A 27,094-nucleotide genomic window follows, 5' to 3' on the forward strand; every position below is an offset into this window, starting at 1 on the left:
TTTGAGGTCCCAAACCACTACTTCCAACATCCTCTTTTGTCTTTAGCTGAAGATTGTATTTAAGGTGAGAGTTTGGGCCATTTTGGCAAGTTAGTCAGTTTTCCTGGGTCTCTCCCATGTATACATGTTATTAATCTTTTGTTTGATTTTTCTCCTGTTAATTTGTCTCATATCAATTTAATTCTTAGACCAGCCAGGGTAGAGGAAGTGTATCTAACCCTCTCTGACAATTCTAATAAATATATTTTAAAATTAATTAATGACGATTTTCAAGTATACCTATTAAAGGTAAGAGAAGTAAAAATATTTCTATGACCCATGGTGGCTCCAGAATTTTAATAGAGAAGAGGTTTGAAGACTGTGATTTGGCAAGAAAGAATTTCCAAGGTATTAACTCAATTTGTGATCATTCTGCAAGCACATGATATATGGGTTTTTTTAAAGGACTGTCTGTTAAATCAATAAAAATTTAAAAAAAAACTGTCAAAAGATATTTTTATTTACCCTTACATAGTATTTAGAAAATATAAATTAATCATATTAAATAATGTAAATTTTATTTTATTTGTGGTGACCTTTGAGTGTGCTATTTGAGATTATATGGGATAAAGTCCCTGCCCTAAACCACCCCATTGTTATCATTATCTGTGATCAAATTGTACAAAAGAGGGCTTTATTTCAAGGTGAAGTCACAACTACCAAGATTGTGAAGTGCTTCAAGTTATCTCTAGATATCATTCACTTTTTAAGTTGTGATTATCATCATTCTAAAATAAAATTTAAAAAATACTAGGCCTTTCACAAAAATGCTTTGCCTGGACTGTCATTTGCTGTGTGCACTCTGCCCCATCCCTGACTTTAGATTCTTTCATCTCCTAGACCATTCTCCTTATTCTCTTTATACAATTTCCAGAATTCTAAACCATTCCATGAACCATGACCATGTTTCCTTTTTCCATCCTTTGCTGATTCTTAAAAATGTCCATCGATTGCTTTGAAGAACTAGAATCCTACAATATTTGAGTCAAAATGTGGTTTAGAGGTTTTCTCCAACTTTCTCATATTACAGATGTGGTCACTGGGGTCTAATGAAAGTTAGGTGACTTGCTCAACAAAGCCCAGCTGGGACACAGGTCTTCTGCCTTCTAGTCCAGTGCTCTTCTCCACAGTACTATGATATCTTTGTTCCTGTCTTCCTTTCTTATGTAGTTGAACTATTTGCTCATCCCTCCTATGGCTCTCTAAGGAAACTTTTCTTTTTCCTGAGAAGTTTTTCAGGCTTGGTAGGGGTTACCCCTTGATTAAGCTTTGACTCATATTCCCTGCACTAGGAAGTTGGCAACTCCTGTTCTCTCTGGCTAAATACTCCTTGAGCTGAGATAAATCTTCAAAGGTAAGTGATCTTGTCAAGTGAACTGATCCTTCCTAAATATCCAAGAAGGAAGTATAGTAGATGACTTTCTTTAAAAAGTAATACTAACAGCCTAAATGATGACTTGATTTCATTAGATGGTAACATTTATTTTCTCTCATGGTTAAAATTAGATGATAGGTATATTTTGATACATACAAGATTCTTAATGATTTAAGTGATAATCTTTTATGATACCTAATCTTGGATCTCCAAGAACAACATCATAATAAAGCTTCAGTATAGTGAATTAGAAGGTCACAGAAATGCAATCTCATCTTTGAATTCTCATTTCCCCTCCTTTCCTATAACCAATTATCCATTAAGAACTGTTTTTCTGAAAAGTGTCTCCTAAATTTATATTTTCATTTCTATTACACTGGCATCGCCTTATCAAAGCCTTTATCACCTGAGACAAGATCCACTGACTCTCTCAATCTATTCTCAGATCCTCAGAGTCAGAATAACCTTGCTTCTCTGCTTGTTTGTAGTGCTTTGTCAAAAACCTTCAGTGATTCCCGATTGCCTCCAAGGTACTATTCTATTCTAGTTTTTCTGGTATTCAAGGCTTCCTAACAATTCAGTTTACATATATCTTTAAAATATAATTTCATTATATTTTGTTGAGCCAGACTCTGTGTCAAGTTTGCTGTATTCTCACTGAATCCTCATTGAATCCACATGGCTAGTAAATGGCAAAGATGGAAATAAAACCTGGGTCTGTCTAACACAGTAGCCCAGCCTCTTAACACCCCTAGTTCCCCAAACAGAACTTCTCTGCCTCCAGCCAGTCTTGTTTCCTTATAGTCCCAAATATGTTTTATGCAGAATCAATTCCAGTCTCACGATAGAAAGTTTACCAGGAATTCCTTTTTTTTTTTTTTTCCTCTTAGTTTTTCTAAATTCTTATCATTTTCCAGTAATCACTCATTGACTTATTCATTCAATTAATATTTATCAGCTGTTACATCTGAACCTATTTTATCAGGTCTTTCCCAAATATTCTAGATTCTAATTATCTCCTGCTTCTTTAAATTATCTATTTATTTTCAGGAGCACTCACATTTGCTATGAGTCATACATTCCTTTACAATGTTAGTTGTACCATTTTTTCTCCTTCTTGGAGGACAGCAGCTGTGTCTTATGGTACTTTATACCATTCTCAGTCCTAATGCAGGGCAAGAAATATAGTAGGCATTCAATAACTAAATGCAGAATTGATATCTCAGTGAGTTAACTTAAGGTGCTACTTTTCAAGCAACCTACTAAAATGAGAGTATAGTGTGTTAGACAACAAAAGAGAATCAACCATGGAACCTAATGAATTTTGGGAAAATCTGGTATGAAGAGTGTTTTAAAACACAAAAAAAATAAAATAAAACAAAATAAAGCAAAAGGCTTCAAAACTGTCTATTAAATATTGGCAAGGAGGACATAAAAAATTACTGACACTAGTCATCTTAATGAATAATGGCAAGCAATTTTGTCCATTGTATAAACAAAATAATCTAAGAAGGTATTCCATATTATAGATAGTTAAAGAGATCACCAGCTCAGTTTGTGTAGCCAAAGAATACTAAAAGATAAAATCAAATACAAGTTTGTTTGTGAATATCAAGGGAAATCTGATACTTTCAACTAAACCCAAAGATAAAAATCACAGATACTGGTAATTTTATAGATCAGTTCTAATCTATTTTAGTGTAGCAAATAAAACATACTACCTTTAGATATTTTTTTACTACCTAGAACAATATAATTCAGCACATTTTAGAAATTAAAAATTTCATTTATCTTAAACAGATTTTAAAGGTCAACTGTATTTGTTTTAACTTAAGATTTATTTTATTGTATATATAAATAGTGTATTTAATTCACTAAATACATCTACTTAACCTTTATATACAAATACTTTAAATTTCCTATCAAATTCTTGAGAGAAAATATTAAAGTTTTAATTTTTCTCTTTCATTTAAGGTTGCAGGTTCATTAGTAATAGACTAGCCTTTAAACATAACTCAAAATACATAACTTAAAATGTCTTTTAATTGATCTTGTTTCATCTACCTTAACTTTTGGGTTGGATTTTAGTTAGGTGGGAGAATGGCACAAACAGAAAAAGGAAATTGATTGATAAAAATAGGTCTTAGAGAAATAGAGATTATAAGCTAATGGGATCTTGAAAGGAAGCTATCTGAACTTGCCATACAAAGGGGGGCTCATAACTAGGAGAGCATGTGACTTTTCTGTTATTCTCTGAAAATAGCTGAAGACTAAGTATTCTAAATACGTGTCTATAAATATTTTAAGTTTATGCCATTCTAAGTGAAACACAGATCTCTTATCTTTGAGAGCAATGGGGCTCATAATCATATTTCAAACAGAAACATATTCTCTCACTTATTTTTATTAAAATTTGAATAGGAAGAAATGACAAGAAGTTTAAATTATTAAGTCTCGCCTACAGTTGTTCTTATTGGGGTTAATACTAGAACATATCAAATAGTCTTTTAGCTATTAGCTCCTCATCAGGTTGGATACTTTTTAAACTACCAGTTTGGGCACTTTCATTAATTATTTTTAATATACTTAATAAATGGAATGCAGTTAATATGAGATCAATATTTTTCACTTTACTGAGCGACTAAACAAGAAAAAATGATATTTTATCTCAATTTCAGGTTATCCAAAAGAACTAGAAGTCACTGCAGAACCACCAACAATTCTTTCTCGGAATGAGATTATCATGATATATTTCATAAGAATTCAAAGTACACAACAGATCTGCCTGACATAACTAATGTCTGTGTGGATGTCCAATTTTAACACATAAAGAGCCCACTAAAAATATTATGACTTTTTTTTTTTTTTTTTTGCTTAGGAATGAATAATGTGCCTCTAATATAGCCTATACCTTTCACTAAAAGAGTCAGTCAGTGAGAAACTCAAAGTTAGGTTCTATCTGACTTCTGGCAAAATGCATTATCTGCTGAAAGTTCAGTAATTAGGTTTCTGGATTTGGTGACCATTGCAATATCATTATCTACATAAATAGTATACGTTGGCATTAAAATCAAATTTCTAGTTTGTATGTGTGCTCTCATGTAAGTTCCTAATCACATGACTACTATGGCTCCTACTCAGAAGACAGCAATCTTTAACAAAAATATATCCTTCTGAAATGATTTTCTTTCATTAAAAACCCCAACAATCCAATTTTAAGGTAAGGCCAAGATTCTAAACACATTTGTAACAGAGCAAAAACTGTGTTTCTGTAAGATGATGATTATTTACTGACAACTCATTGCCTGAATTCTCATTCTTTTGGCACATTTCTTCTCCTTCCTAAAATTTCCTTCTTCTTGATCCCCAACTGTCTCAGTTACATGATCCTAAAGCTTTCCTAAAATCCGTTTGAGTCACATTAAGATGTAGCCTCCTTGAAGAGCAACAATAACAAAAAACTATTGCTGGATAGAATCTGGAAGCTGATCCCTCCATAATCCATATGATTTCTTCAAATATCTCAAATTCTGGATGCTTTGTAAATTCTCTCACTTGTTTCCACTTTGGATTTCTCCCCTATGGAAGGACCAATTTGAAATAGAGTACCAAAGGCAGGGAATACTGATGATGTCCATGGACAACAACATAAAATGTGAGAGGTAACACTGGAAACCATTGAAAGCAATGTAAAAGGCCTGGGAAGTGCTTCTATAAGCATGGAGAAGTACTGCTCAAGACAATATTACCTACTTTTCCTCTTATTTTTCTAACCACAGTTTTCATAGGGTACCTTAAAAATTTCATTAATCCTATACTACTTCACACCAAAAGTCTAACTGACCATATTTCAAATTATGTATCATTTAAATTATATCAGCTGCTTATTTTAATAAAAATTTTTCTTAATGATATATTTTCTATAGAAATACTTTGTATTTTACTTTTAATATTTTTGTAACCTCATTATCCATTATGGTTTGATTGTCAGTTACTATCCATATTTTACATGTAGTGAAATTAACAACTGATGACAATTTCCTAAGGTCTATGTGAGAATCTAATCCTTAATGGAAAACTGGCACTGATATTTAATGATGATGGAAAACCTTAACATATAACTGATAAGACTTGTGTGAAGGTTTTCATTTTTTTCCTGGTATTACATTTGTAAGTGGATATTCAAATAACTACTATGCACAGGTGGCAAGCTGCTTTCCTAATCCTGTTGGGTTAAGAAATATAAATGTATAAAGAAAAAGGGATTAAAAATAGGTGGGGGAGGGGTTTCCTTCAAATAAATGGAACCCATTCTTTTGAAAGAAAACTCCCCTCTTACCTTGGTCCTGGAGCTGGTTAGTTCTCCTCTGTCCTCCTCCTAGGGGAGAAATACCCAAAGTTAAACAATAATAGAACATGGTCTTGTATTAAAGTCAAGTTCAGTTCTGGCTGATCCCTTCCTCAGGTCTCACAAGACACTACCAACTGTCTGATATACTGGGGCATTCATTGAATTGAACTTAAAATACATTTAAGGATTAAGCCAAAGGGGAATGAACATTAGCTGTGTAAGGCAGACAAAATTGTCTGCTCTTTAATCAGTCTATTTTATTAGAGCTTCAATAAGCTGAAGACTGACTTAGAGCAGAGTAATTTATGGAAGGGCATTGATTGGGTAATTTTCATCAGCTGGAGTGTATCATGAAGGGTATACCATGGGGAGTACCTAAAGTTCCCAATGTAGAGAGAGGCATACTGTGATGTTTCAATGAATTTCCCTGATGTTCTTCATGTCTTTTGAGGGTAAAATGATAGTGCTATAGGCAACACCATGTTTGAAGCAGTACTAAATCTAGTATGAACAAGAATTATTGTAAAAGTGAAAAAAAACACTAATAGGTCATTAGATGGGAACATTCGGAAAAAGTCTGGGGCATGCGTATGATAAGAAACTATGTGCTTTGTTTTTTCAAAACGGAATCATAAGTTAGATAAAGAAGGGATTTTTTTTTTTTTTCTTAATGTGTCTCTATCTAACTAGGACTCTCAGTGTCTTTGGAGAGAAACAAGGCAGCATATTGAAACAAGCATGGATTTGGGAATTATACAATAATGGGCTCCTATTCCAGTTCTGTCATTTCTCAGCTCTTTGACTTGAATTTCAGCAACATCATCTGTCCAGATGAAGACAGTAGAAAGAATGTCAAGGGGTTGTGGGGGAAAATATATTCATATACATGTGCTTGGTATGTAGTAGAGTAGTTATTAAATTTTATTTCCTTTTTATTTATATGGTCTCTGATATGGTCTTTTATTTACTGGAATTTAGTTGATTTACAATGTTGCGTTAGTTTCTGCTGTAGAGCAAAGTAAGTCTGTTATACATGATATGGTCTTTTCTTACTTGAATGACCTTATCTCTTTAGACACCAATGTCTAATTAACTGACCTTAGCGTCAATTCCTAGATACCCCTTGGCATAATTTCAAAGATAGTGACCAGCTCCCATAAAAAAAAAAAAAATCAAATACCAGACAGTTGATTGAATTCTGTGAGACATGGAGGAAAGTGGAGACCAAGAATGAGCCTGAACCCATACAAGATCATGTGCTATTGTTATTTAACTTTGGGTAACTTATTAAGATTCTTTATCAAGTAAAATGACATCAAGTGAGAAAATGGATGTACTTTTGGAACGTCAGGTTGTCACAGTATATCCCAGAGACGTCAAAATGAAGGATGTTGTAGTCATTACTCAAGTGGCTATTATGAAAATGTACAGGGAAAAAACACTGTATGGCAGATTCTATATTACACATCTATTACTGTTACAATTTATTTAGTGTTGGATTCATCCTATGAACTTTAATCACCTTAACGTTACATGATATAAATATGGCACAATAAAACTCCTCCAACTACAAATATACATGTTTTTTTCTCATGTTCTTCCTTGGAAACTTTAACTTCATATATTTAATGAATATTCTAAGAATGGCTATTTTGACAAACCAGGCTTTATCCACTATACTCTATAAATTCTAAAGAATATATACAGATATAGAGACTTTCCTTTTTTTCTGAAACAGATATATTCAAAAATCATAAAGCTGTGCTATAAATAGGAAAAAAGAGTAAATTATATTTTATGAAACACCTACTTCATCCATGGAACCCACTTATCCGATAGAGTTTTTGACGGAATTATCTTTATATTCTGAAATGATCTGAGAATCTATGAATAAGAACAACTGTAGGTACACTGCCGGGCTTGGTTACAATTACAGTGGCTGTACAGTCTTCATACTTCTGGCTGTACAGTCTTCATGCTTCAGGGCATAAACTGATTGCTATTTATAACGAAGGGAAAAATAAAAAAGAAATTAAGTAGTACTAATATTGTTGGAGCTATTATGGTGCTCTTAAAAATCAACCCTCTCAAGTATTACATATTGAACCACCACGGGATACCACATTTCATAGATCAATTTTTATCATATCTAGATATGGAAATATATGTTTTATTCTTAAAAAACCAAAGTAAGTCCTTCTACATGTATGTGCATCACTTTAGCTGTTTTATTCCCACTTTTATATAATCCAAAGAATTTTGTCAGATTTGTACATTGCCAAAAATTTGATGTCAGTATATAATTTTAAATCTCTCTCTATATAAGTATACAAGAACTGTGTCTATCTCTAGCTCTGTGGTTCTCTCAGAGAAGTGCTTTCTTTAAATACTTTTCCATTTCATAATGTACACAGACTATGATAAAAGCAGCTATTTACTTAATTAGTGAATTACTTAATTCCAAAACCTGATGAGCTTCTACGGAGGTTCTGGGGATGAATTTTACCCCAGTGTTATTAGGTGTCCACAACTTCAAAGAGGTATAAGAGAATTCTTTGGTTGTTTTGCTAAAGACAGTTCAGGGCATGACTCAGAATCTCAGACTCTCAAAGTGAGAAGGGAATTTTGATGTCACTGTCACAGTACTCTCTAAGAGATGTGAGAATCCCTTCTACTTCTCTTTGAACAACTCTGATGTCGAGAATCATAGCCAATTTCCCCCCATGTTTTGGACCAGTTTTAATTGTTGTAAAATCTTTCTTTGTGTTGACCCGAAATCTACCTCTGTGTAATTTCTTTAACTTATCAAGAGTTTATTTAGTTTTTAATATGAATTAAACTTTATAGTTTCTTGAGCTCTTATATGGATATTTTCAATATGCCTTGAAATTATCAATGTTGCTGAAACTGCAGCATGGAATAATCATAGAACTTGTTTAGTAAGTTTTCAAAGTAAACTATATTTATACTAATAAGTTTTTTTTCTTTTTTTGTTCTTTTCCTATAAGAGCACTGGAGAGAGTCAGAAGATCTCCATTCCAATCTCAGCTGTGTGGGACTGTGGGCAAGTCACTTAACATCTCTAATTTATAATGTCTTCCTCTGTAACAAAATGACATCATAAAAGGGTTAAAAGGAGCAACTAAAAAAATATATATGTGGAAGTGGTTTGAAAGCTATAATGCTGTACTGCTACTATTATCGTTTCATTTTAGAAATACATTGCTCAGTAATTTTTAGAGCTCTATGTTAAGCTAAATTTAAACATTATGTCTTAAAAGTGAACAAATTAAAAAGCACGTTAATTAAATAATAGATTAACTGATTCTTTGCATTATATGATATTATCATTGCTATATCATTTCATAGAAAGTAATTCTTTTTTTTTAGTCTATGACCTTCATTTTTACTCTCGAAGACAATCAGGTCAGTTTTTCTTGGATTCCATTTACTTCTATTTACCTCTAATTAGCCTAGCCTCAAATATAAGCCAAAAGTTAGGGCATTGATTTAGGGTTCTGGATACTTGGTTTAATTTTAAGTTTTTTATTTCTCATTCTTTTTATTTTTTAAATTTACTTTTCATGCTAAAGGTATTAGCAACGTAGAGCAGCTGTACTTGTTGATAATACTTTTTTTGTGGTCCTAGTTGCAAATTCCTGAAAAGAGGGGAAACTAGGGACCGGGTGTCTGATGATGTCTTCTCTTAGTTACTAACAGGATTCTGGCCTGTTACTATATCAAAAAGGATGTTCAGAAGTTGCAAATCTGTCAGCTCCAAATATGAAAAAACTAGGCTTCTATAATAGCAGAGGCCTTGCAGGTAGTTCTTGACAGTTTTTATATAATCTTTTGTGTAGTGAAGCAACAATGGAGAGGGTCCATGTACTCTTACGTTGTCTTTGAAAGTGAGTTGCTTGTGTCACATTTGTTTGATTGACTCCAATTTGATTTTTATTTTGGCAAACTCCCAAATAGTTAACACTTAGAGAAAAGAGATTGAATTTTTAACATTTCTGTAAAAAATATTTGTGTATTAATTTCTTCATTGAGTACCCTAGAGAAAAAGTTAAGATAAATAAAATCTAGATTATTTCAATATGATGTCATGACTTTGGTCAATAGTATTTACAGTGATAGATTTCTTCCACATTTTGGTATTGTATACTTTGAAAGGCAGAATTAATGCTAAGAATATTTTTATGCCTTTAATGTTTTTTTCATTGTTGAGTTGTGTGACAGTAAAGAAACATATTGAAATGGCTTTACAAAGTTTCTGAAAGTGTATTTCATTCTGTGAATGAGTCCTAACAGTGAATTTTAGGTTTTCAGAAAGTTTGGAATCTGTCCATTTAAAATAAACTACTTTTAATCATGAAAAAGCTATTTCTGGTATTAAGGAGGATAAACAATGTATTCACAGTATTTCTAACTTTTGTTTTTATGATTATTATTTTAAAAATGTTCTCATAATCAATATAATGCCCATTTCTGAGAAGACCTGTGGCCAGGCTAGGTATTTTGGAGACTTGAATGGTGACTTTCTATTCAGGTGTTGCCAGGTGTGTATGATACTATGTTTGTGGCAAAGCTATTTCAAATGTATGTTATTTCATTCTGAAAACAAGAATTATAGGACTGATTTTTAGGGAGAAACAAACATTTAAATAAATGAGCTACAGTTTCTTATCCCTACTTAAATTAAAACAGAATATAATTCTAAACCAGGGTCTTTACTATTTCCCAGTTCATTCCAATTGACTGCCAAACTATTCTATCTTCCTTCTCTTAAATATGAATAATAAACCAGCCCCATCTTTGCTGATGTTATCTTGGCTGAACAGACCCCTTTTCACTTGCTTTGTTGTTCCTTTGTGTCCCCTTTATAACCTGAGCACTAGCACTGCAATTACTTCTGGAAACCAATCCTTGTAGTGAGATGATGTGTAAAGATGAGTGACATAATATGGAACCTGTCCAGCTATTAGACATATATCAAGAGGAAACACTTAAATACACTACTAATATAGGGATAAGTTCATCTACAGCACATTTATTACATATCAGATTATGAACTTTGTCCTTAGATACAACTTTATGTTTCCTAAATACACGTGGCATGGGTAGGTCAAGGCTGCTTGACTTGGTTGGCTATAGGTTCTGCACTCACATTAGTTGTGTGTTGCAACTGAATTAACTTGAACTTTATAGGATATAGATATTCTTTTGGGGGATTCTTTATACTTAAAGTATTTGTTTATAGGACAATTGTGTGGGACTAAAGAACAACAGCTTGGAATTCTGGCTTTTCATAGACTGTTAAAATTGAGATCTAAACTTAGATCTCTTGTTAAATCAGGTTGTGAAGGCTTAAACTGTTAAACTTCTTTTGTAGCAGTTTTATCTTATTAAATTTAATCCTCTTTGAAGTGGTATAAACTAAAACAGCCACCAATTATCCACTTTTCTCAGGTAAGTTACTAAAATATAGCTTCTAAGTGTAATGGAGAGGAGGTGTATACAGCTAAACACTGAATTTAGAAACTTTCAAGTGGTGTTACCTATGGCAACCACAAAACATCTCCAGAATGAACAACTTGAAAACTCTCTGGTAAATTCTCAGGTGGAACCCAGCAACCATCTGTTGAATAAATTGGCAAATGAATGAAGGCAAATCATATTGGCATTTTTTTCTTTCTACAAGCGGGGAGAATGGAAAATGTATAGTGCTTGGTGAGTCTTAAAGAAATGAAGAAAAATGCAGGATATTTTTCCTTTTCATGGGGAGCTGTAAATTTAATCATCTTTTAACTGCAGGAAAGAGCTAAATGAAAAATCTAAAATTTCAAATGGCAATAGAAAGTTTTATGTTTCCTACTGCACTCAATATCTAGCAAGGGAAAGATGGGATGTATGAATTCTAAAGGGGATTATTTTCCCCTGGGACACATTTAGCATTGATACCTTTACCATGTGACATCTCAGTTTGTGAATGTAAAATACTTGGTACCCACATCTCTAATAGCAAACTGGGTAAGTGTTTAAGCATATCACAACCAGGGGGATTTGTGTGTGTTTGTGTGCGTTTATGCTGAGAGGTGCAAATGATTTTTGTATGAGTGTGTTTTCTAATCCCTAGGCCAACAGACTATGTTCCAAAACATAATGGGATCACAAAAACTAAGTTATCTGTAGCATCTTTTAATATGGCACCAAATAAAATGAGGGATATTCATAAATGAAAACATATCTCTCCCTTCCCATAATAGTTAAAGAAAAAAACATACTTGTGTACTAATCTGCTGCAACTCGTTTCCAGAAAACAAGTTAAAAGTATATTTACTTGAGGCCAAGTGCTGCTAAGTAATATTAAGTACTCAGCTTTAAATTTCTGTACTTTTAAGTTTTACTAGTGTCTACATTAAGTGCTAACAATTGACTTGTTACTAACACCAAAAACAGACTACAACTTTACTGTCACACACAACATCCAGCAAACTCCTTCTTTCTAAACTTTCCAAGTACACCTGAACTGATGACTAAATATGTCTCACAAATTTTACGTAGGAAAGTGATTCCTTACAGATAATATATTTTTCACACATGAATTTGAATATTAAATTTAATACATCTGCCCTAAAAAATACTCCCAAGTTGAAGAAACATAATTTGGCCTACAGAGAACTCTACTTACCCTGATACAGATTTAGACTTGAGCCAAGTGTCTTATGAGGCCAGCGATTGTGTTAAATACTGAAATAAAATGTCCAATGAAGGTGTGCTATTCTAATTCCCATTCTTAGTACTTCCTCTCCCCTGCCATGATATTGCCGTGGGGGGTCTGAGTTGCCTGTTGTAAACTAAGCATGATGTGCTTGGTTTCAAAGGAGTAGCTCCTGTTGCCACAGATTCCTGTAACTGGGCATCAGCAAGTCCACTGGGCCTCATTTTTTTCCCAGATTTCAACCACTGATCAAGTTCTTTTGGAACTGCTTTCTCTTGAAAGACTTTTTTTTTTTTTTTTTAAACGACAGATCATTTGTCTTATATTAGGCACAGTTCCACAAATATCTTTAGAGAAGGCAAAATTTGAATGGGAATTATCCCTATTGAATAATAAAAGTATAGGAAAGTAGCTTTTTCGTTTTTTAATTTTATTTTAAAATTTTTGGCTGCACCACGTGGCTTGTGGGATCTTAGTTCCCTGACCAGGGATCAAACCGGGACCATAGCAGAGAAAGCGCTGAGCCCTAAACACTGGACTGCCAGGGATTTCCCAGGAAACTAGTTTTTTAACGTGGCTTCAAACATTAGGGTCAAGTATAAAAATCTTTACAAAGACCAGGAGAATTCTGAAGATATGATCCCCTTCTTTGTTTCCTGGAAGTACTTGAAAATACTAGATACCATGAATATTTTTAAAAGGGGTATTTCTCATTTAACAACTATTTAATAGTCAGTAAATCTGTATTAAATAAATTACGATTTACTCTAAACAATCTTTATCAGTTTACTTATTGCATGGTAAAGTTGAGAGTCTAGAAACTAGTGTAATATAGATAATACACCAAATAATCTACTATTTTGATAGTAAAGTATACAACTTTCCTAGATAATAAATACTATAGTATAGTACGTATCTATACTAAAGTTGCATAGTAAAGTTGATAGTATTGATAGTATAGTCAAAATACACTTACTCTTTCATCTAAACTTTACATCACATTGCTATGCCATCTAGAGTGTCTATTTTAAAACAACCTTTAAAAATTTCTAAACCAGTGAAGGCTTTTACAAGAGTTTTGGATTGCCAAGGGTACTGGAGAAGGGATGAAAAGGAAGTTCATGTAGAATAAATGGCATTGTGCATGTGGAAAGAAGATTCAGGAGAAATATCAAAGTAGGGAGATAGTGAAACATAAGAGTTTTTACCCTTTTATCTCACAATAAGACCTGAAAGTTTTCTTTGGAAGGTAACTTAGAAAAACAAATAGTAATGCCAGTAAGATTTAAGTTTTTTCACTCACTGATATTTATAGTTTGTAGGTGCACTTACCTATAATTGCTTTCTTTTTTAATTTTAAAATCTATAGATTCTAAGTTTAACAACATCAATATACCTGGAATCATTCTATCACCTACAAATTGGAGAATCTATGTCAAAGCATAATAAACCGATAATTTCTGAGCATACTTATTGGCCTTCTGTAACTGAGAGCCATTAGTGATAGCTTGATGGTTTTAACATTGTGAAACGTTATGTATGTGTATGCCCAGCAAACGCTAGCCTGAAATAAAGTCTCTTTGAACAATAAGGAGCTTTGCATATCATTCTCTGCCATAAAGATGGGTGCCAGTCATAACTGTTGTAATATTTGTTATCCTAGTCACAGATATATGCTCTGTGATAATCCTGATTGCCTGTGTTTTAAAGCCTACATTAAAGACCCAAGTCCTGATTTTCCATCCTGATTATATATCCTACTCTTACTCTTTTCTGTGACATTTATTATGAAGCATTTTGACCAAACAGCAAGATCTGGAAATAAAAAAAACTCCCTAGATCAACAGAAGATTGCTAGTCATTTGTCTGCATTCTCTGGTTATACTTATATCAGAGGAAGATTGTTTTCCTTTTCATAAAGTCTCATATTTCCCAATGAATCAAAACAGCAGCGTTTGGAAGAAACCATAATTAATGACAATGAAACAGACCAGTCTCAATGTATCCAGAACTATTAACTTAAAAACTTGGTTAAAAAAATAGATCTTGTGGGAAAACAGACTTAGTCTCAACTGAACAAATGAGGCAGAAAGTTTTTTCAAAGATACTCTTGATGCAGGTATGCCCTCTGGATCTTGTTCTGATGACTGTAATTATTTTGAATTTCATCATTTATACAGAAGGTGCCTATTGGTCCATCTCTATATTAGTTTGCCTCTTTTGAAGCAGAAGGTTACTAGTTGAATAAGAATGAGAATTTAAGCTTAATGAGCCTCCTGCTTAGTTGGGCTGGGTGTGGGGGCGTAAGGAGGTGTGGGTAAGGTGAATGCTGGTTAGCCTTCAGTGCACTTCCAGTATTCTCAAAGACAGGACAAAATGACTGTGGTTTTGGCATGCAGGGGCCAGCTTGCTCAGGAAATTGTGGCATGTATAAAGCAAAGCACATAAACAAACTCTTAACCCAGGAAGCTGAGTTTAACAATTGCCTCATTAACAAGATCCAGGGAAAGACAGGAAAAGAGGGGCAGGCCAATAGCTGATTATTATACAGTTCTAGACAGATGAAGCCCTTCAGCTTCTCCCTAAACAATCCCTGTAGTGTGGACTTGACAAAGTGGCACATTTAAGAGGGAACACTCTTGCTATCAATGGGAGTCAGACGCACCCTTATCTGAGGGCCAAATTCAGTCCCTGGAACTTGACTTTATCAGTAGACACAAGACAGAGAACAAGGCAGCTACAATCCACAGAGAATTAATTAAGAACAAATGCTACATCCAGTGAATGTAATCAATAGTGTGAACAGTGATCTACATATCACCCTCCGTTGCTGTCTCCCTTTCTATTTACTACTATTTTGATAGCGATTTATTTGCCACATGGCCTCATTGAAATTACATATTTCTCATATTGCATCAAACAAAATATTCCCTTAAAGACCAAATATTCTAATGCCACTTTTAGTTTCTGAATGGCTGAAATCTTTTTTGGTAGAATTTTATCATAGATAATTTATTTGTTTGGCTTTCTCCGTGCACATTTCTCCAGTTTCATGTGCGAAGTGTTGTCAAATAAACCTGACTTCAGTATTGCCAAAGTCTACACCCAAATATGTCTTTGCTGGCTAACTTTGCTCTATCTCCTTTAAAAATTGTCCCTTTTGAACATACCATGAAACCCCTCTCAAATTATTACAGTGTTGTTTGCAAACACAAAATACTGTTTTAACACAAACTTTTCAGTACTAGTATTTGTTTCTTATATCTGTTTCAACTTCTCCCCCACCCAGCACATATACCCAAAGTACATTGCAGTTCCCTTTTTGAAACCAATCATATAATTTTATATTGTTTTCACTCCTCCTAGGCAACAGTACAGGTCTCATTACCTTCATTTTTCAAAGGCTTACCAGAAACATCATTTTTCAAGACAAGGTTCTTGGTTAATTCCTTTGGCAAAGATTCTGATTTCTTCTTGAATCTGTGCTTTGTATGAATCTCTCCTAAGCAACACTGAGACCAGAGTAATTTGTCAGTCGTCACTTTTGACCCCGGCTTTGCTCTAACCCCAGCAATTCAACAGCAGCCTTTGTTACTTAAGGAAAATAGGAAACTCTGCCTCCTGGACATAAACATGTGAATTTTCTATGTCCAGGACCAAAAGGGTGAAAAGGGCAGATTTCACCAACATTTCCTTAAGAAATAAAGTCCCACTTTTAACACATGTGGAATATCAACCACATGTGTGACGCTTTGGTCATAAGTCACATTTTAGGGGTCTACGTGTGAACAATTTTGAATTGTTACTGGGTCTAATTTTACAGATCTTACTTACCCCATACTCCCTTTGCAACAGTAGAGAGTGTGACTTGAGTAAGCACAATAAAATCAGAGCCCAGTTTTCCCTGTAATCATAATTGCATTTATAAATAAATGTGATTTACAAAGTTAGCACTGATACAACTCAGGATTTTCTAAAATATAATGATGCCATAATAAATGAAACATTGAAATGGAAAAAAAGTGTTTTTCTAGAAGATATTGATTTCTTCTTAGAAACTAGCAGGCAGGCATAATTTTAAAAATAATGAAAAAATGTAGAATTATTACTGACACAATGAGAATGTAGATTTCAGTGACCAAAAAAAGTTGATGAGATATAGAAGCATATGCTACCCATGTTTTAGGCCCACTGGAAGCAGCTAGTGTTCAACCAGTTTGGTTTTTATATGGCCTTAAAAGATATATGTCAATTAAGATTAATTATTCTAAAATTAAAAAAAAAATTACCTGATTGTTGACCAAAAAATATGAAATGGAGAAACAGAAAAACAAACAAACATACCATGTTCACACACAAAACAAAATAATTCTCTCAGGGACATCAGGGAAGGTGGAATACTATAACAACACATGTTATATTGTTATACTATTCCACCCACCTTAATGAAGAACCCTTGGGTGTTGCTACTCCATAGCCTTTCGAATCCAGATTTCCTCCCACTTTCATTGTGTCACATGGCTTTCGCTGCTCAATGTATTCATTCATAGTGGACTCCAGGAGAAAGGCAAATTTGCCCTTGGATTTTCGGACACGAGCTACTCCCTCAGCTGTAGTCCTAGTGAACACTGATGGCTCTGCTGATCGCATGTAGGTCCACATCTTTTCATACACTGCTATTTTTGATCTCTGGAGGAAATTAAAATAAAATTAAATACAGGAAAGAAGGGAACAAGATGTTAATATTGACTGAACCGAGATAAGGATAAAGCCTTCTACGTTACCATTTAATTGCAATTTGCCATAATAACATTATTCTTTTTCAAACAGAAAACTGCCTTTTACAACTGTTTAAGAAAATCATTAAAATGAAAGACATCTAAAAGTGATATTTGGAGAAAAAGGTACCTCATGTCATAATAACTACCCTACTCAACTGCTTAAAGAACGACTTACTATTATTATAAAATGTAGACAGCCATAGAGAGAGTTGTACTGAATTATAACAAACAAGGAGAGTTGTTATATTGTTTTATTTTCATATTTTTCCATGCCTCAAAGTTTTAATGAAAGCCATTCTAAAAAAATATATACAAAATGTGCAGTCCCTATCAAGTCAGTATTTGAACACCGAAGGAGGAGGAGAAATCTGCCCTAGTTTACAAACCAAATATCCATAAAGCAAGAATCAAACTAGGTCCACCAAAACAATTTTAGACCTTTTTAAACAAAATCTCCAAATAGAACATATATTAAACTTTAAAGAGAAGTAATTCTTGTTTTCCCACTTTATATTTTGGAGAGTTAGTTTTTCTAATCCCTTGACTTCAGCCAAGAAACTTACTTATATTTTTGTCTATTTGGGCTGTATCTACATTATTTCCAGGACTTAATTTATCCAATTCATTTTGTCAGTATCTGCATTCATATTAGATTTTTTCATCCACACATTTTTTCACGTGAAAATATATCCAAATGAACTCAAATGTCCCCAAAGGATATATTTAATAAAATAGAAAAGCCCAAATCCTGTTTGGTGTTTGATAATACAATGATACACACAGAATTTTATCTGGTGCAATTACTTTTGTTCAATAGCAAGATGTGGAAATTTTGCATCTGGATCCAAATTAAAAGTAATGGAGACTTCAGTCAAACCTAAATCTATGCATAAGGCCAAATCCTGAGTAGCATGTATACTTATTTACACCGACCTTGTTTTGTTTACCAGAAGATAGAATCCAACAAGAAGCAGATCTTCAATAATCAACAAGGTACCCAAATAGCAAATTTAAGAATACATGTTTTGGGCAAAAGCAAATTACTCAGGTGAACAAAGAAACTGATAAAAGTGGTATTCAAAATTTTGGCTTCATAAGGTGGAAATTTAGTAATCAATAGATCTATATAATAAGTCACACAATAAGAGATTTGCATACCTAAACACCAAAAAACCCCAGATATTTTATGTTAATGTATATTCAAATGGTGATAAATATCAAATAGGAAATAGATATCCTGTATCCTGTATCCTCTGAAATGTTTTTATGTTATTAACACTTGAAAATATCTCATGATACAGAGATTCTGATATGTTTGTGTATGTGTGTTCAGGTAATGACAGGTTACTTCTGGCTACAGAAATCCTCACACTAGGAAAATTCTATGCCAAATATAATTCAATTGCAAAGATTCTATGTTGTTCCAGGACAGAAGAGTATCTGGATTCAGAACGCTTAACCATGAGATCCACTAGGGAGGCCATGTTGCCAGGCCTCATTCACTTCATCTCTGATAATGAAGTTCTCTTCCAGAGTATGAACTACTCCATTTTACAATGAGTTCCAATTTCTGAAAATTATAAACTCTCTGGATCACTTGATACTGATTGTCTTTAAACATCTATCCTGATGATTTCAATTTAGACATGTGTTGCTAAACAACATCATTTAGGCATATAATCACTTTTTTAAATGTATTGATAACTTCACTTCAGAGTTACACCCCAAAAGGTATAGAGTTCTCTATATATTTTTTGCTTCACTATGTATACTACATTGAAACCAGAAGAAATAAAATCTGAGTATTATTTTAATTAAAATTTTTTTGAAAAATTTTAAGAATATGAGAATCATGCTAGTTACTTGGCAATTTTCTACTTATTTTTTATATCTTATTAAAGGAAAAGGGAACAGCTAAACAAAACTAAGGCAGCAAAATGGAAAAAAGAGTATTTTTAGGGCTTGGTAATTATGAAGATAAGTTAACTATATAGAATGCAACATAATATTAAAGCAAATAATTTTTTTAAAGGAATAAAATACCTTTAGGTCATTGATATTTTATAGACGTCCATTCCCATGATATTAATGTGAGGAAAATTACTACTGCTTTTGTTTAAATATATAGAATTACATATACCTTAATTGCAAAAGAAGTTAAATTAATTCCTTTAAAGTCCAGAAGAAAGAGGAATCTGTAGTGTACGTATGCTTAATTTCTTATGTATAATAGAAATTATAAAATACAGACTCCCAGTGGAAAATAGAGGAATGATGAAAGAAACTTTTTGGGAAAAAAATTTATATGGTGTGTCACTATGTTAATGTTTAGAAATTCTGATTCTGACTTAAAGGGGCATGGTTTAGATAAAATCAAATCCACATGGTGGAGAGGGTGAGGTTGGGAAATTCTGGAAGTAAAGGACTGGAAATAATATTGCTGTGCCTTACTTGTGACTGTAAGAGGGTGTTTTTGCTAAGGAATGAGGGTAAGGTAATTTTTATAAATTTGATGAGACAGGCTAAAATGAGGAGATTTTTGCAGACCCAGTAAGCTCATAAATGTAGTGATAATGGGACTTTTACATCTTCATCTTCAACTGTGATATCTACTTAAAGATCAGGTTTGGGGAATGAATATGCTCAAGGTAATAAGCAAAGATTATATGTCATTTTTTTTTAAAATTATAAAATTAATCTCAGATTTACTTGTTTCATCTTTATTGTGAAACACAATGCATGGGAAACTATTTGATTTAAAGCACAATTTCATTACTTATAATAATTCTTGGAGATTTAAAAATGTGCCATCCTTTTAATTTCTCAAAATTAAGTATTTTGCCATTTCTGCTTTTAATAGAAAATATGTAAAAATGTCATGCACTATAGTTGATATTTACATTGTTATCAGGTGAATTATTTCCTGCTTTTAGTAGCTTATGCAGCAAGACTGATGTTCCACTAAGAGCTTATCAATGTACTATTTGATAATATTATAAGCCCTGAAATACTAATCCACCTCATTTATGCATTCATGATTTCACTGATGACTGAAACAGGAACAGGATAAAATCTGCACTGAAATTAAAATCAGTGTGTTTAAATCAGGTTTATAATAATGTAAAAGTACCTTTAAAAAAGCCTGTCATTAAGTGACAAGTACAAAATTCCTTTAAATGACTCTATGTGTATGCTTAACAAGCGGCACAGAACATGAAACATATCAAGTTTCATAACGGTACAAAACCAAGGCAACAGTTGAATTCTGATGTAATTTTCCTCCATGGCCTAATTCTTTTTCCAGAACAACTGCAACATTTTTTGAAATGCTGAGTATAGGTAACTGCCTGAGACAGTTTAGTGAAGCTGATAGATGTACCATTACTGTGTTCCTATAAGAAAACATTTTTGACAAGGACAAAAATACATTTCACGTTCTGTTTCCTCAACAACCCATCAGACAAGTGATTTATTTAAACCAGGTCATCATGTATGAGAGAGGAGGGAGAACATAGGGTAGGAAATGAAGGAGGTTTTTATCAGAGAACTCAAATTTATGCATTCCTGGAAGTATGCTTCCAGGGAAAATTATTTTCTTGTCCTATTAGGGTTCAAACTATTCTGCAACATAAATATCTATACTTATAACACTCTTTCAATTTTAAAACTATAATTGGGTGGGACAGAAAGGAAACAGGGCATGGTGACTGCCCTACTTATATGGGAGGCTCTGTATCTAGGAAGCAGCTTTCCTTATTCCTATATTTCTAATCAATATATTCTCTTACCTACTTCATTAGTTTTTCAAACTTGAGCAGTTTTTTTAAACTCTATAAAGATTAGAAATAACAATCTCAATGTACGTGATGCCAAAGAGCTCTACAGTGAGTTATTTTTGAAACATTTTCAGGGAATCAATATGATATTTCTTTTCCCCTTTTTCACTCAAGGCAAAATGATGAACCTACAAATATATGCTTTATTTACATGAAAATCAGTCATCATTTTTCAGTACATTGCAAGTGATAGCACAAATTTGTATTCTATTTTGATGCATATACAAAATGGTTTTTAGTCAAAGTCACTAAATTTTACCTAGTTTCTTTTGGGTGGAAACATAGATTTCCAGAAAAGTACTGAAATTATGCTAAAATGTGTTAAAGCAGTGTGTTACTATATTAAGCTTTAGAGACTGGGATGCACTCAGTAAGTTAAAAAAATTTAGCTAATTAAGTTTATCCATAGAATATTGTTAATAAAATATATTATGACTATTATTCACAGTTTTAGAAAAACCTACAAATAGTTTACAATTAACTTACAAATTTTATATCTATTAGTAATGCTCCAAATTGTTGACAAAGATGTTCACTGTCTGTTTTTCTTAAAACAATGTGCAATGATGGGTTTGGCACAATTTTTGAGTGATTTGTTCCTGATTTAGTGTTACAAAAACATCTGTCATATCTAAGAATACTATAATTGAATTTTTTTTTAAAAAGAAATATTATTGAAATTCAAGTGCATGAAAGTTAAGGCTGGCTTAAGGAGTAGTATCTTTTGTTGTTTTTAATTTCCAAGCTGAGTGAGAAAACAATAAATATACACATTTAAAATGAAAATGTAATCTCCCAAGTACTGTATATAAGTGTGAATTTACTTTAAAGGGCTATCATTAATGTTACACAATAGTTTAGGAAATAGTGAAACATATCTTGTATTCTAAATTACTAAATATTTAGTCTCTAAGCAACTGATGCTAAATATAAGATGCCACAATTACCTAGTGAAATATTTGTGAAAATTTCACCCTGACCACTTTTTAGTTTTTTGGTTCTAAAGTCACAAAATTAACACTTATCTCTGACCAGACATTGTGAAATTTCTGGATTTAAGTAAAAGCAGAGTAAAAGAGATTCACAGATCAAAAAATTCATCCTTATAGTGATACAAACAGCTAAAACCCCCAAAACCTCCAAAATACCTGCCATCATGATGGCAAGCCAAAGGAATCATATCCATATGTGAAACGCAATTATATCAGTTTGAATAATTTGATCTGCAAAAGCAGAGAAATCAGCACGAATGCAATATCATACAACGTTTTACAAAGGTGCTAGAACTTAGTAGTTCTTGTTCCCATTCTCTTGTGAGAAAGCAAATATATTGCTTTGAAATCCATTGTTACAGAATAGATTATAGAATAATAAACCTCATATAGGTACTATAACATGAAATTAAGGTTTTGGGATTCAAATGCAGCAAGGTAAATGTATTCTTTGAAAAAAAAAACAACAACCTTGCTTTCATTTTTATGCTCTAAATCCCAAAGCATAGATAAATCCAAATCTTGCCAGATGAAGTATCTTCATAGCATTATGAATATTGGAATCTTTAGGATAAATTATGTTATAAAGTTGCTTTATTTACCTTTTTGTTGTTACTTTTCCTTAGTGAGGGTCCCTCTTGCAATGTGAATAAATCAATTAGCTTTTGCAAATTAAAGTGATTATAAAATCCAAGTAGAAGTATATAGCATTGCTATGTTTAAACATAGCAGTTACCATTGTGTTTGCAAAACTTATAATAGCTAGAGCCCATAATATAATAATTGGCAAAATTGCCTGAATTTGAAAGTTATGAACATTTCCTTTTTAGTTTTCCCCTCAACTTACTCTGAAGAATTCTTTTGTTGACCCTGAATCCAATGTTCCATAGGCAATTTCTGTTTGTTTGGCCAGGTCTTCCGCACTTTCTATGGGGGAGACCATTCTCTCAACAGTCAGGAAAGCAGCGAGGTTAGCAGTATAAGATGATATAATGATGAGTGTAAAGAACCACCAAACACCTCCAACAATTCGACCTGAGAGGGATCTAAACATGGATAAGATAATAACATTTTCCTTTCTATAATCAACATAGAGAAAGAAAAGAAATACCATCAATTCACTGTGTATGTTTAATAATAATTACAAGTATCATTTTATGTTCTGAATAGTCTACTCAGAATGGTTCTAGTATTTCTGTATCACCTGACATCTTTTACGCTATATTGAATGTATAAACACCACATTTAGAATACTTTTCCTTTTTATTGTTTACTTGGCAGAAATGTAGAAACAAAAGCCTTTCCTTCAGGTCCAGAACAGGAATGCTTACTTAAATTCATTGATCCCTTTTGCACTTTAGCATCTCTGAAATTAGGATGCAGCATATGTTTGAAGAGATAAATCACAGTACCATAGTTTGATTGGCAGCACTGTTTCTCTCTTGGTGGTACATAAAATAGCAATACATCTTAACAATTGGTGAGCTCTTAGATTTGATATAAGATGGCAGATGCTCTTCTGAGAGAACTTGTTTTTACCTTCAGTCAGAGCTATGCCAAGATGGATGGGACATATGCCAAGGTGGGGCTGGACCACATGAAGATCTAGGATTGGTCTCAAAGTAACCATAGTTGAGGATGTTTTGTTTGTTGGTTGGTTGGAATGATATTCCATTTTTTATCTGAATGGAGGATGAACTATGTCTTAAAGAGCTTTACATACTGGTATAAAAATGTTCTCTCTGCCACTTCCAACATGAGACCAAAGCATGTGACTTGTTAATATGCAGTGTAACAGCACTGAAAACTGAGGCTAGAGCTCAAAAAAACATTTTCTCTTCACCATTTCTCTGGTTATCAGGGATGTGTGGGTGAGCAGAAGAAAAGTGAGAATGGAATGAATAAAAAGTTCAGAGCATAATCATAATTGATCTCACTCAACAGGACCATCAGACTATTTAAAATTCCTGTGACAAATTATTTTTAAACATTTTCTTAATATGAGGAAAGATTTCATATTTTCAATGGCATTTCTAGCTTAAAATGCTCCCTTCTTAACCATTATTATATAAGTGACGCCTGTTGGTTTTAACTTAACATTTGCTTAATCTTGGTTTTAAAACCATAAAACTGGTGATTTGTTCAAGATTGCAGAGTAGAAGGATGTGCGCTCACTCCCTCTTGCGAGAGCACCGGAATCACAACTAACTGCTGAACAATCATCGACAGGAGACACTGGAACTCACCAAAAAATTACCCCACATCCAAAGACAAAGGAGAAGCTGCAATGAGACAGTAGGAGGGGCGCAATCATAATAAAATGAAACCCCATAACCACTGGGTGGGTGACTCACAAATGGGAGAACAATTATTCCACAGAAGTCCACCCAATGGAGTGAAGGTTCTGAGCCCCACATCAGGCTTCCCAACCAGGGAGTCCAGCAATGGGAGGAGGAATTCCCAGAGAATCAGACTTTGAAGGCTAGCGGGATTTGATTGCAGGACTTCGACAGGACTGGGGAAAACAGAGACTCCACTCTTGGAGGGCACACACATAGTGTGTGCATCAGGACCCAGGAGGAAAGAGCAGTGACCCTATAGGAGACTGAACCAGACCTACCTGCTAGTGTAGGAGGGTCTCCTACAGAGGCGGGGGGTGGCTGTGGCTTACGGCGGGGACAAGGATACTGGCAGCAGAAGTTCTGGGAAGTACTCCTTGAGCCCTCCCAGAGTCCACCATTAGCCACACCAAAGAGCCTGTAGGCTCCAGTGCTGGGTCACCTCAGGCCAAACAACCAACAGGGAGGGAACTCAGACCCACCCAACAGCAGACAAGAGGATTAAAGTTTAACTGAGCTCTGCCCACCAGAGCAACACCCAGCTCTACCCACCACCAGTCCTTCCCATCAGAAAGCTTGCACAAGCCTCTTAGATAGCCTCATCCAATAGAGGACAGACAGCAGGAGAAAGAAGAACTACAATCCTGTAGCCTGTAGAATGAAAACCACATTCACAGAAAGATAGATAAAATGAAAAGGCAGAGGACTATGTACCAGATGAAGGAACAAGATAAAACCCCAGAAAAACAACTAAATGAAGTGGCGATAGGCAACCTTCCAGAAAAAGAATTCAGAATAATGATAGTGAAGATGATCCAGGACCTTAGAGAAAGAATGGGGGCAAAGACTGAGAAGAGGCAAGAAATGTTTAACAAAGAACTAGAAGAATTAAGGAACAAACACCGAGAAGAATTAAAGGACAGAAAAACAGAGATGAACAATACAATAACTGAAAAGAAAAATACACTAGAAGGAATCAATAGCAGAATAACTGAGGCAGAAAAATGGATAAGTGACTTGGAAGACAGAATGGTGGAAATCACTGCCACAGAACAGAATAAAGAAAAAAGAATGAAAAGAAATGAAAACTGCCTAAGAGAACTCTGGGACAACATTAAACACACCAACATTCACATTGTAGTGGTCCCAGAAGGAGAAGAGAGAGAGAAAAGACCCAAGAAAATATCTGAAGAGATTATTTGAAAACTTCCCTAACATGGGAAAAGAAATAGCCACCCAAGTCCAGGAAGCACAGAGAGTCCCAGGCAGGAAAAACCCAAGGAGAAACATGCCGAGACACATAGTAACCAGATTGACAAGAATTAAAGACAAAGAAAAAAATTTTAAAGCAACAAGGGAAAAATGACAAATAACATACAAGGGAACTCCCATAAGGTTAACAGCTGATTTCTCAGCAAAAACTCTACAAGCCAGAAGGGAGTGACACAATATATTTAAAGTGATAAAAGGGAAGAACCTACAACCAAGATTACTCTACCCGGCAGGATCTCATTCAGATTTGATGGAGAAATCAAAAGCTTTACAGACAAGCAAAAGTTAAGAGAATTCAGCACCACCAAACCAGCTCTACAACAGATGCTAAAGGAACTTCTCTAAGTGGGAAACACAAGAGAAGAAAAGGACCTACAAAAACAAACCCAAAACAATTAAGAAAATGGTAATAGGAACATACATATTGATAATTACCTAAACGTGAATGGATTAAATGCTCCAACCAAAAGACACAGGTTTGCTGAATGGATACAAAAACAAGAGCCATATATATGCTATCTACAAGAGACCCATTTCAGACCTAGGGACACATACAGACTGAAGGTGAGGGGATTGAAAAAGATATTCCATGCAAATGGAAATCAAAAGAAAGCTGGAGTAGCTATACTCATATCAGATAAAATAGACTTTAAAATAAAGAATGTTACAAGAGACAAGGAAGGACACTACATAATGATCAAGGGATCAATCCAAGAAGAAGATATAATAATTATAAACATATATGCACCCACCATAGGAGCACCTCAATACATAAGGCAAATGTTAACAGCTAAAAAGAGGAAATCAACAGTAACACAATAATAGTAGGGGGCTTTAACACCTCACTTACACCAATGGACATATCATCCAGACAGAAAATTAATAAGGAAACACAAGTTTTAAATGACACAATTGACCAGATAGATTTAATTGATATTATAGGACATTACATCCGAAAACAGCAGATTACATTTTCTTCTCAAGTGCACCTGGAACATTCTCCAGGATAGATCACATCTTGGGTCACAAATCAAGCCCTGATAAATTTAAGAAAATTGAAATCATATCAAGCATCCTTTCTGACCACAACGCTATGAGAGTAGAAATAAATTACAGGAAAAAAAAACCCGTAAAAATACAAACACATGGAGGCTAAACAATACATTACTAAATAACCAAGAGATCACTGAAGAAATCAAAAGCTTTTTGATAAACCACAGCAAGATCCTTTTTGACCCACCTCCTAGAGTAATGGAAATAAAAACAAAAATAAACAAATGGGACCTAATGAAACTTAAAAGCTTTTGCACAGCAAAGGAAACCATAAACAAGACAAAAACACAACCCTCAGAATGGGAGAAAATATTTGCAAGCGAATCAATGGA

The 27,094-nt window shown here is 33.8% G+C and overlaps 1 protein-coding gene across 1 annotated transcript in view; it reads right to left on the reverse strand.

The window, feature by feature from the left end:
• The window catches only part of GRIA4 (glutamate ionotropic receptor AMPA type subunit 4), a 529,834-nt gene that overhangs the window by 28,354 nt on the left and 474,386 nt on the right, over window positions 1–27,094 (reverse strand). Inside the window, exons 11-12 of the mRNA XM_036860032.1 lie at window positions 22,946–23,144; window positions 16,931–17,178 (exon numbers count right to left, since the gene is read on the reverse strand). Of these exons, the coding sequence (XP_036715927.1) occupies window positions 16,931–17,178; window positions 22,946–23,144 (447 nt within the window). The remainder of the gene's footprint in view (window positions 1–16,930; window positions 17,179–22,945; window positions 23,145–27,094) is intronic.

This window comes from Balaenoptera musculus, chromosome 8 (assembly GCF_009873245.2).
Source record: "Balaenoptera musculus isolate JJ_BM4_2016_0621 chromosome 8, mBalMus1.pri.v3, whole genome shotgun sequence".
In the NCBI taxonomy this organism is placed as follows: domain Eukaryota; kingdom Metazoa; phylum Chordata; class Mammalia; order Artiodactyla; family Balaenopteridae; genus Balaenoptera; species Balaenoptera musculus.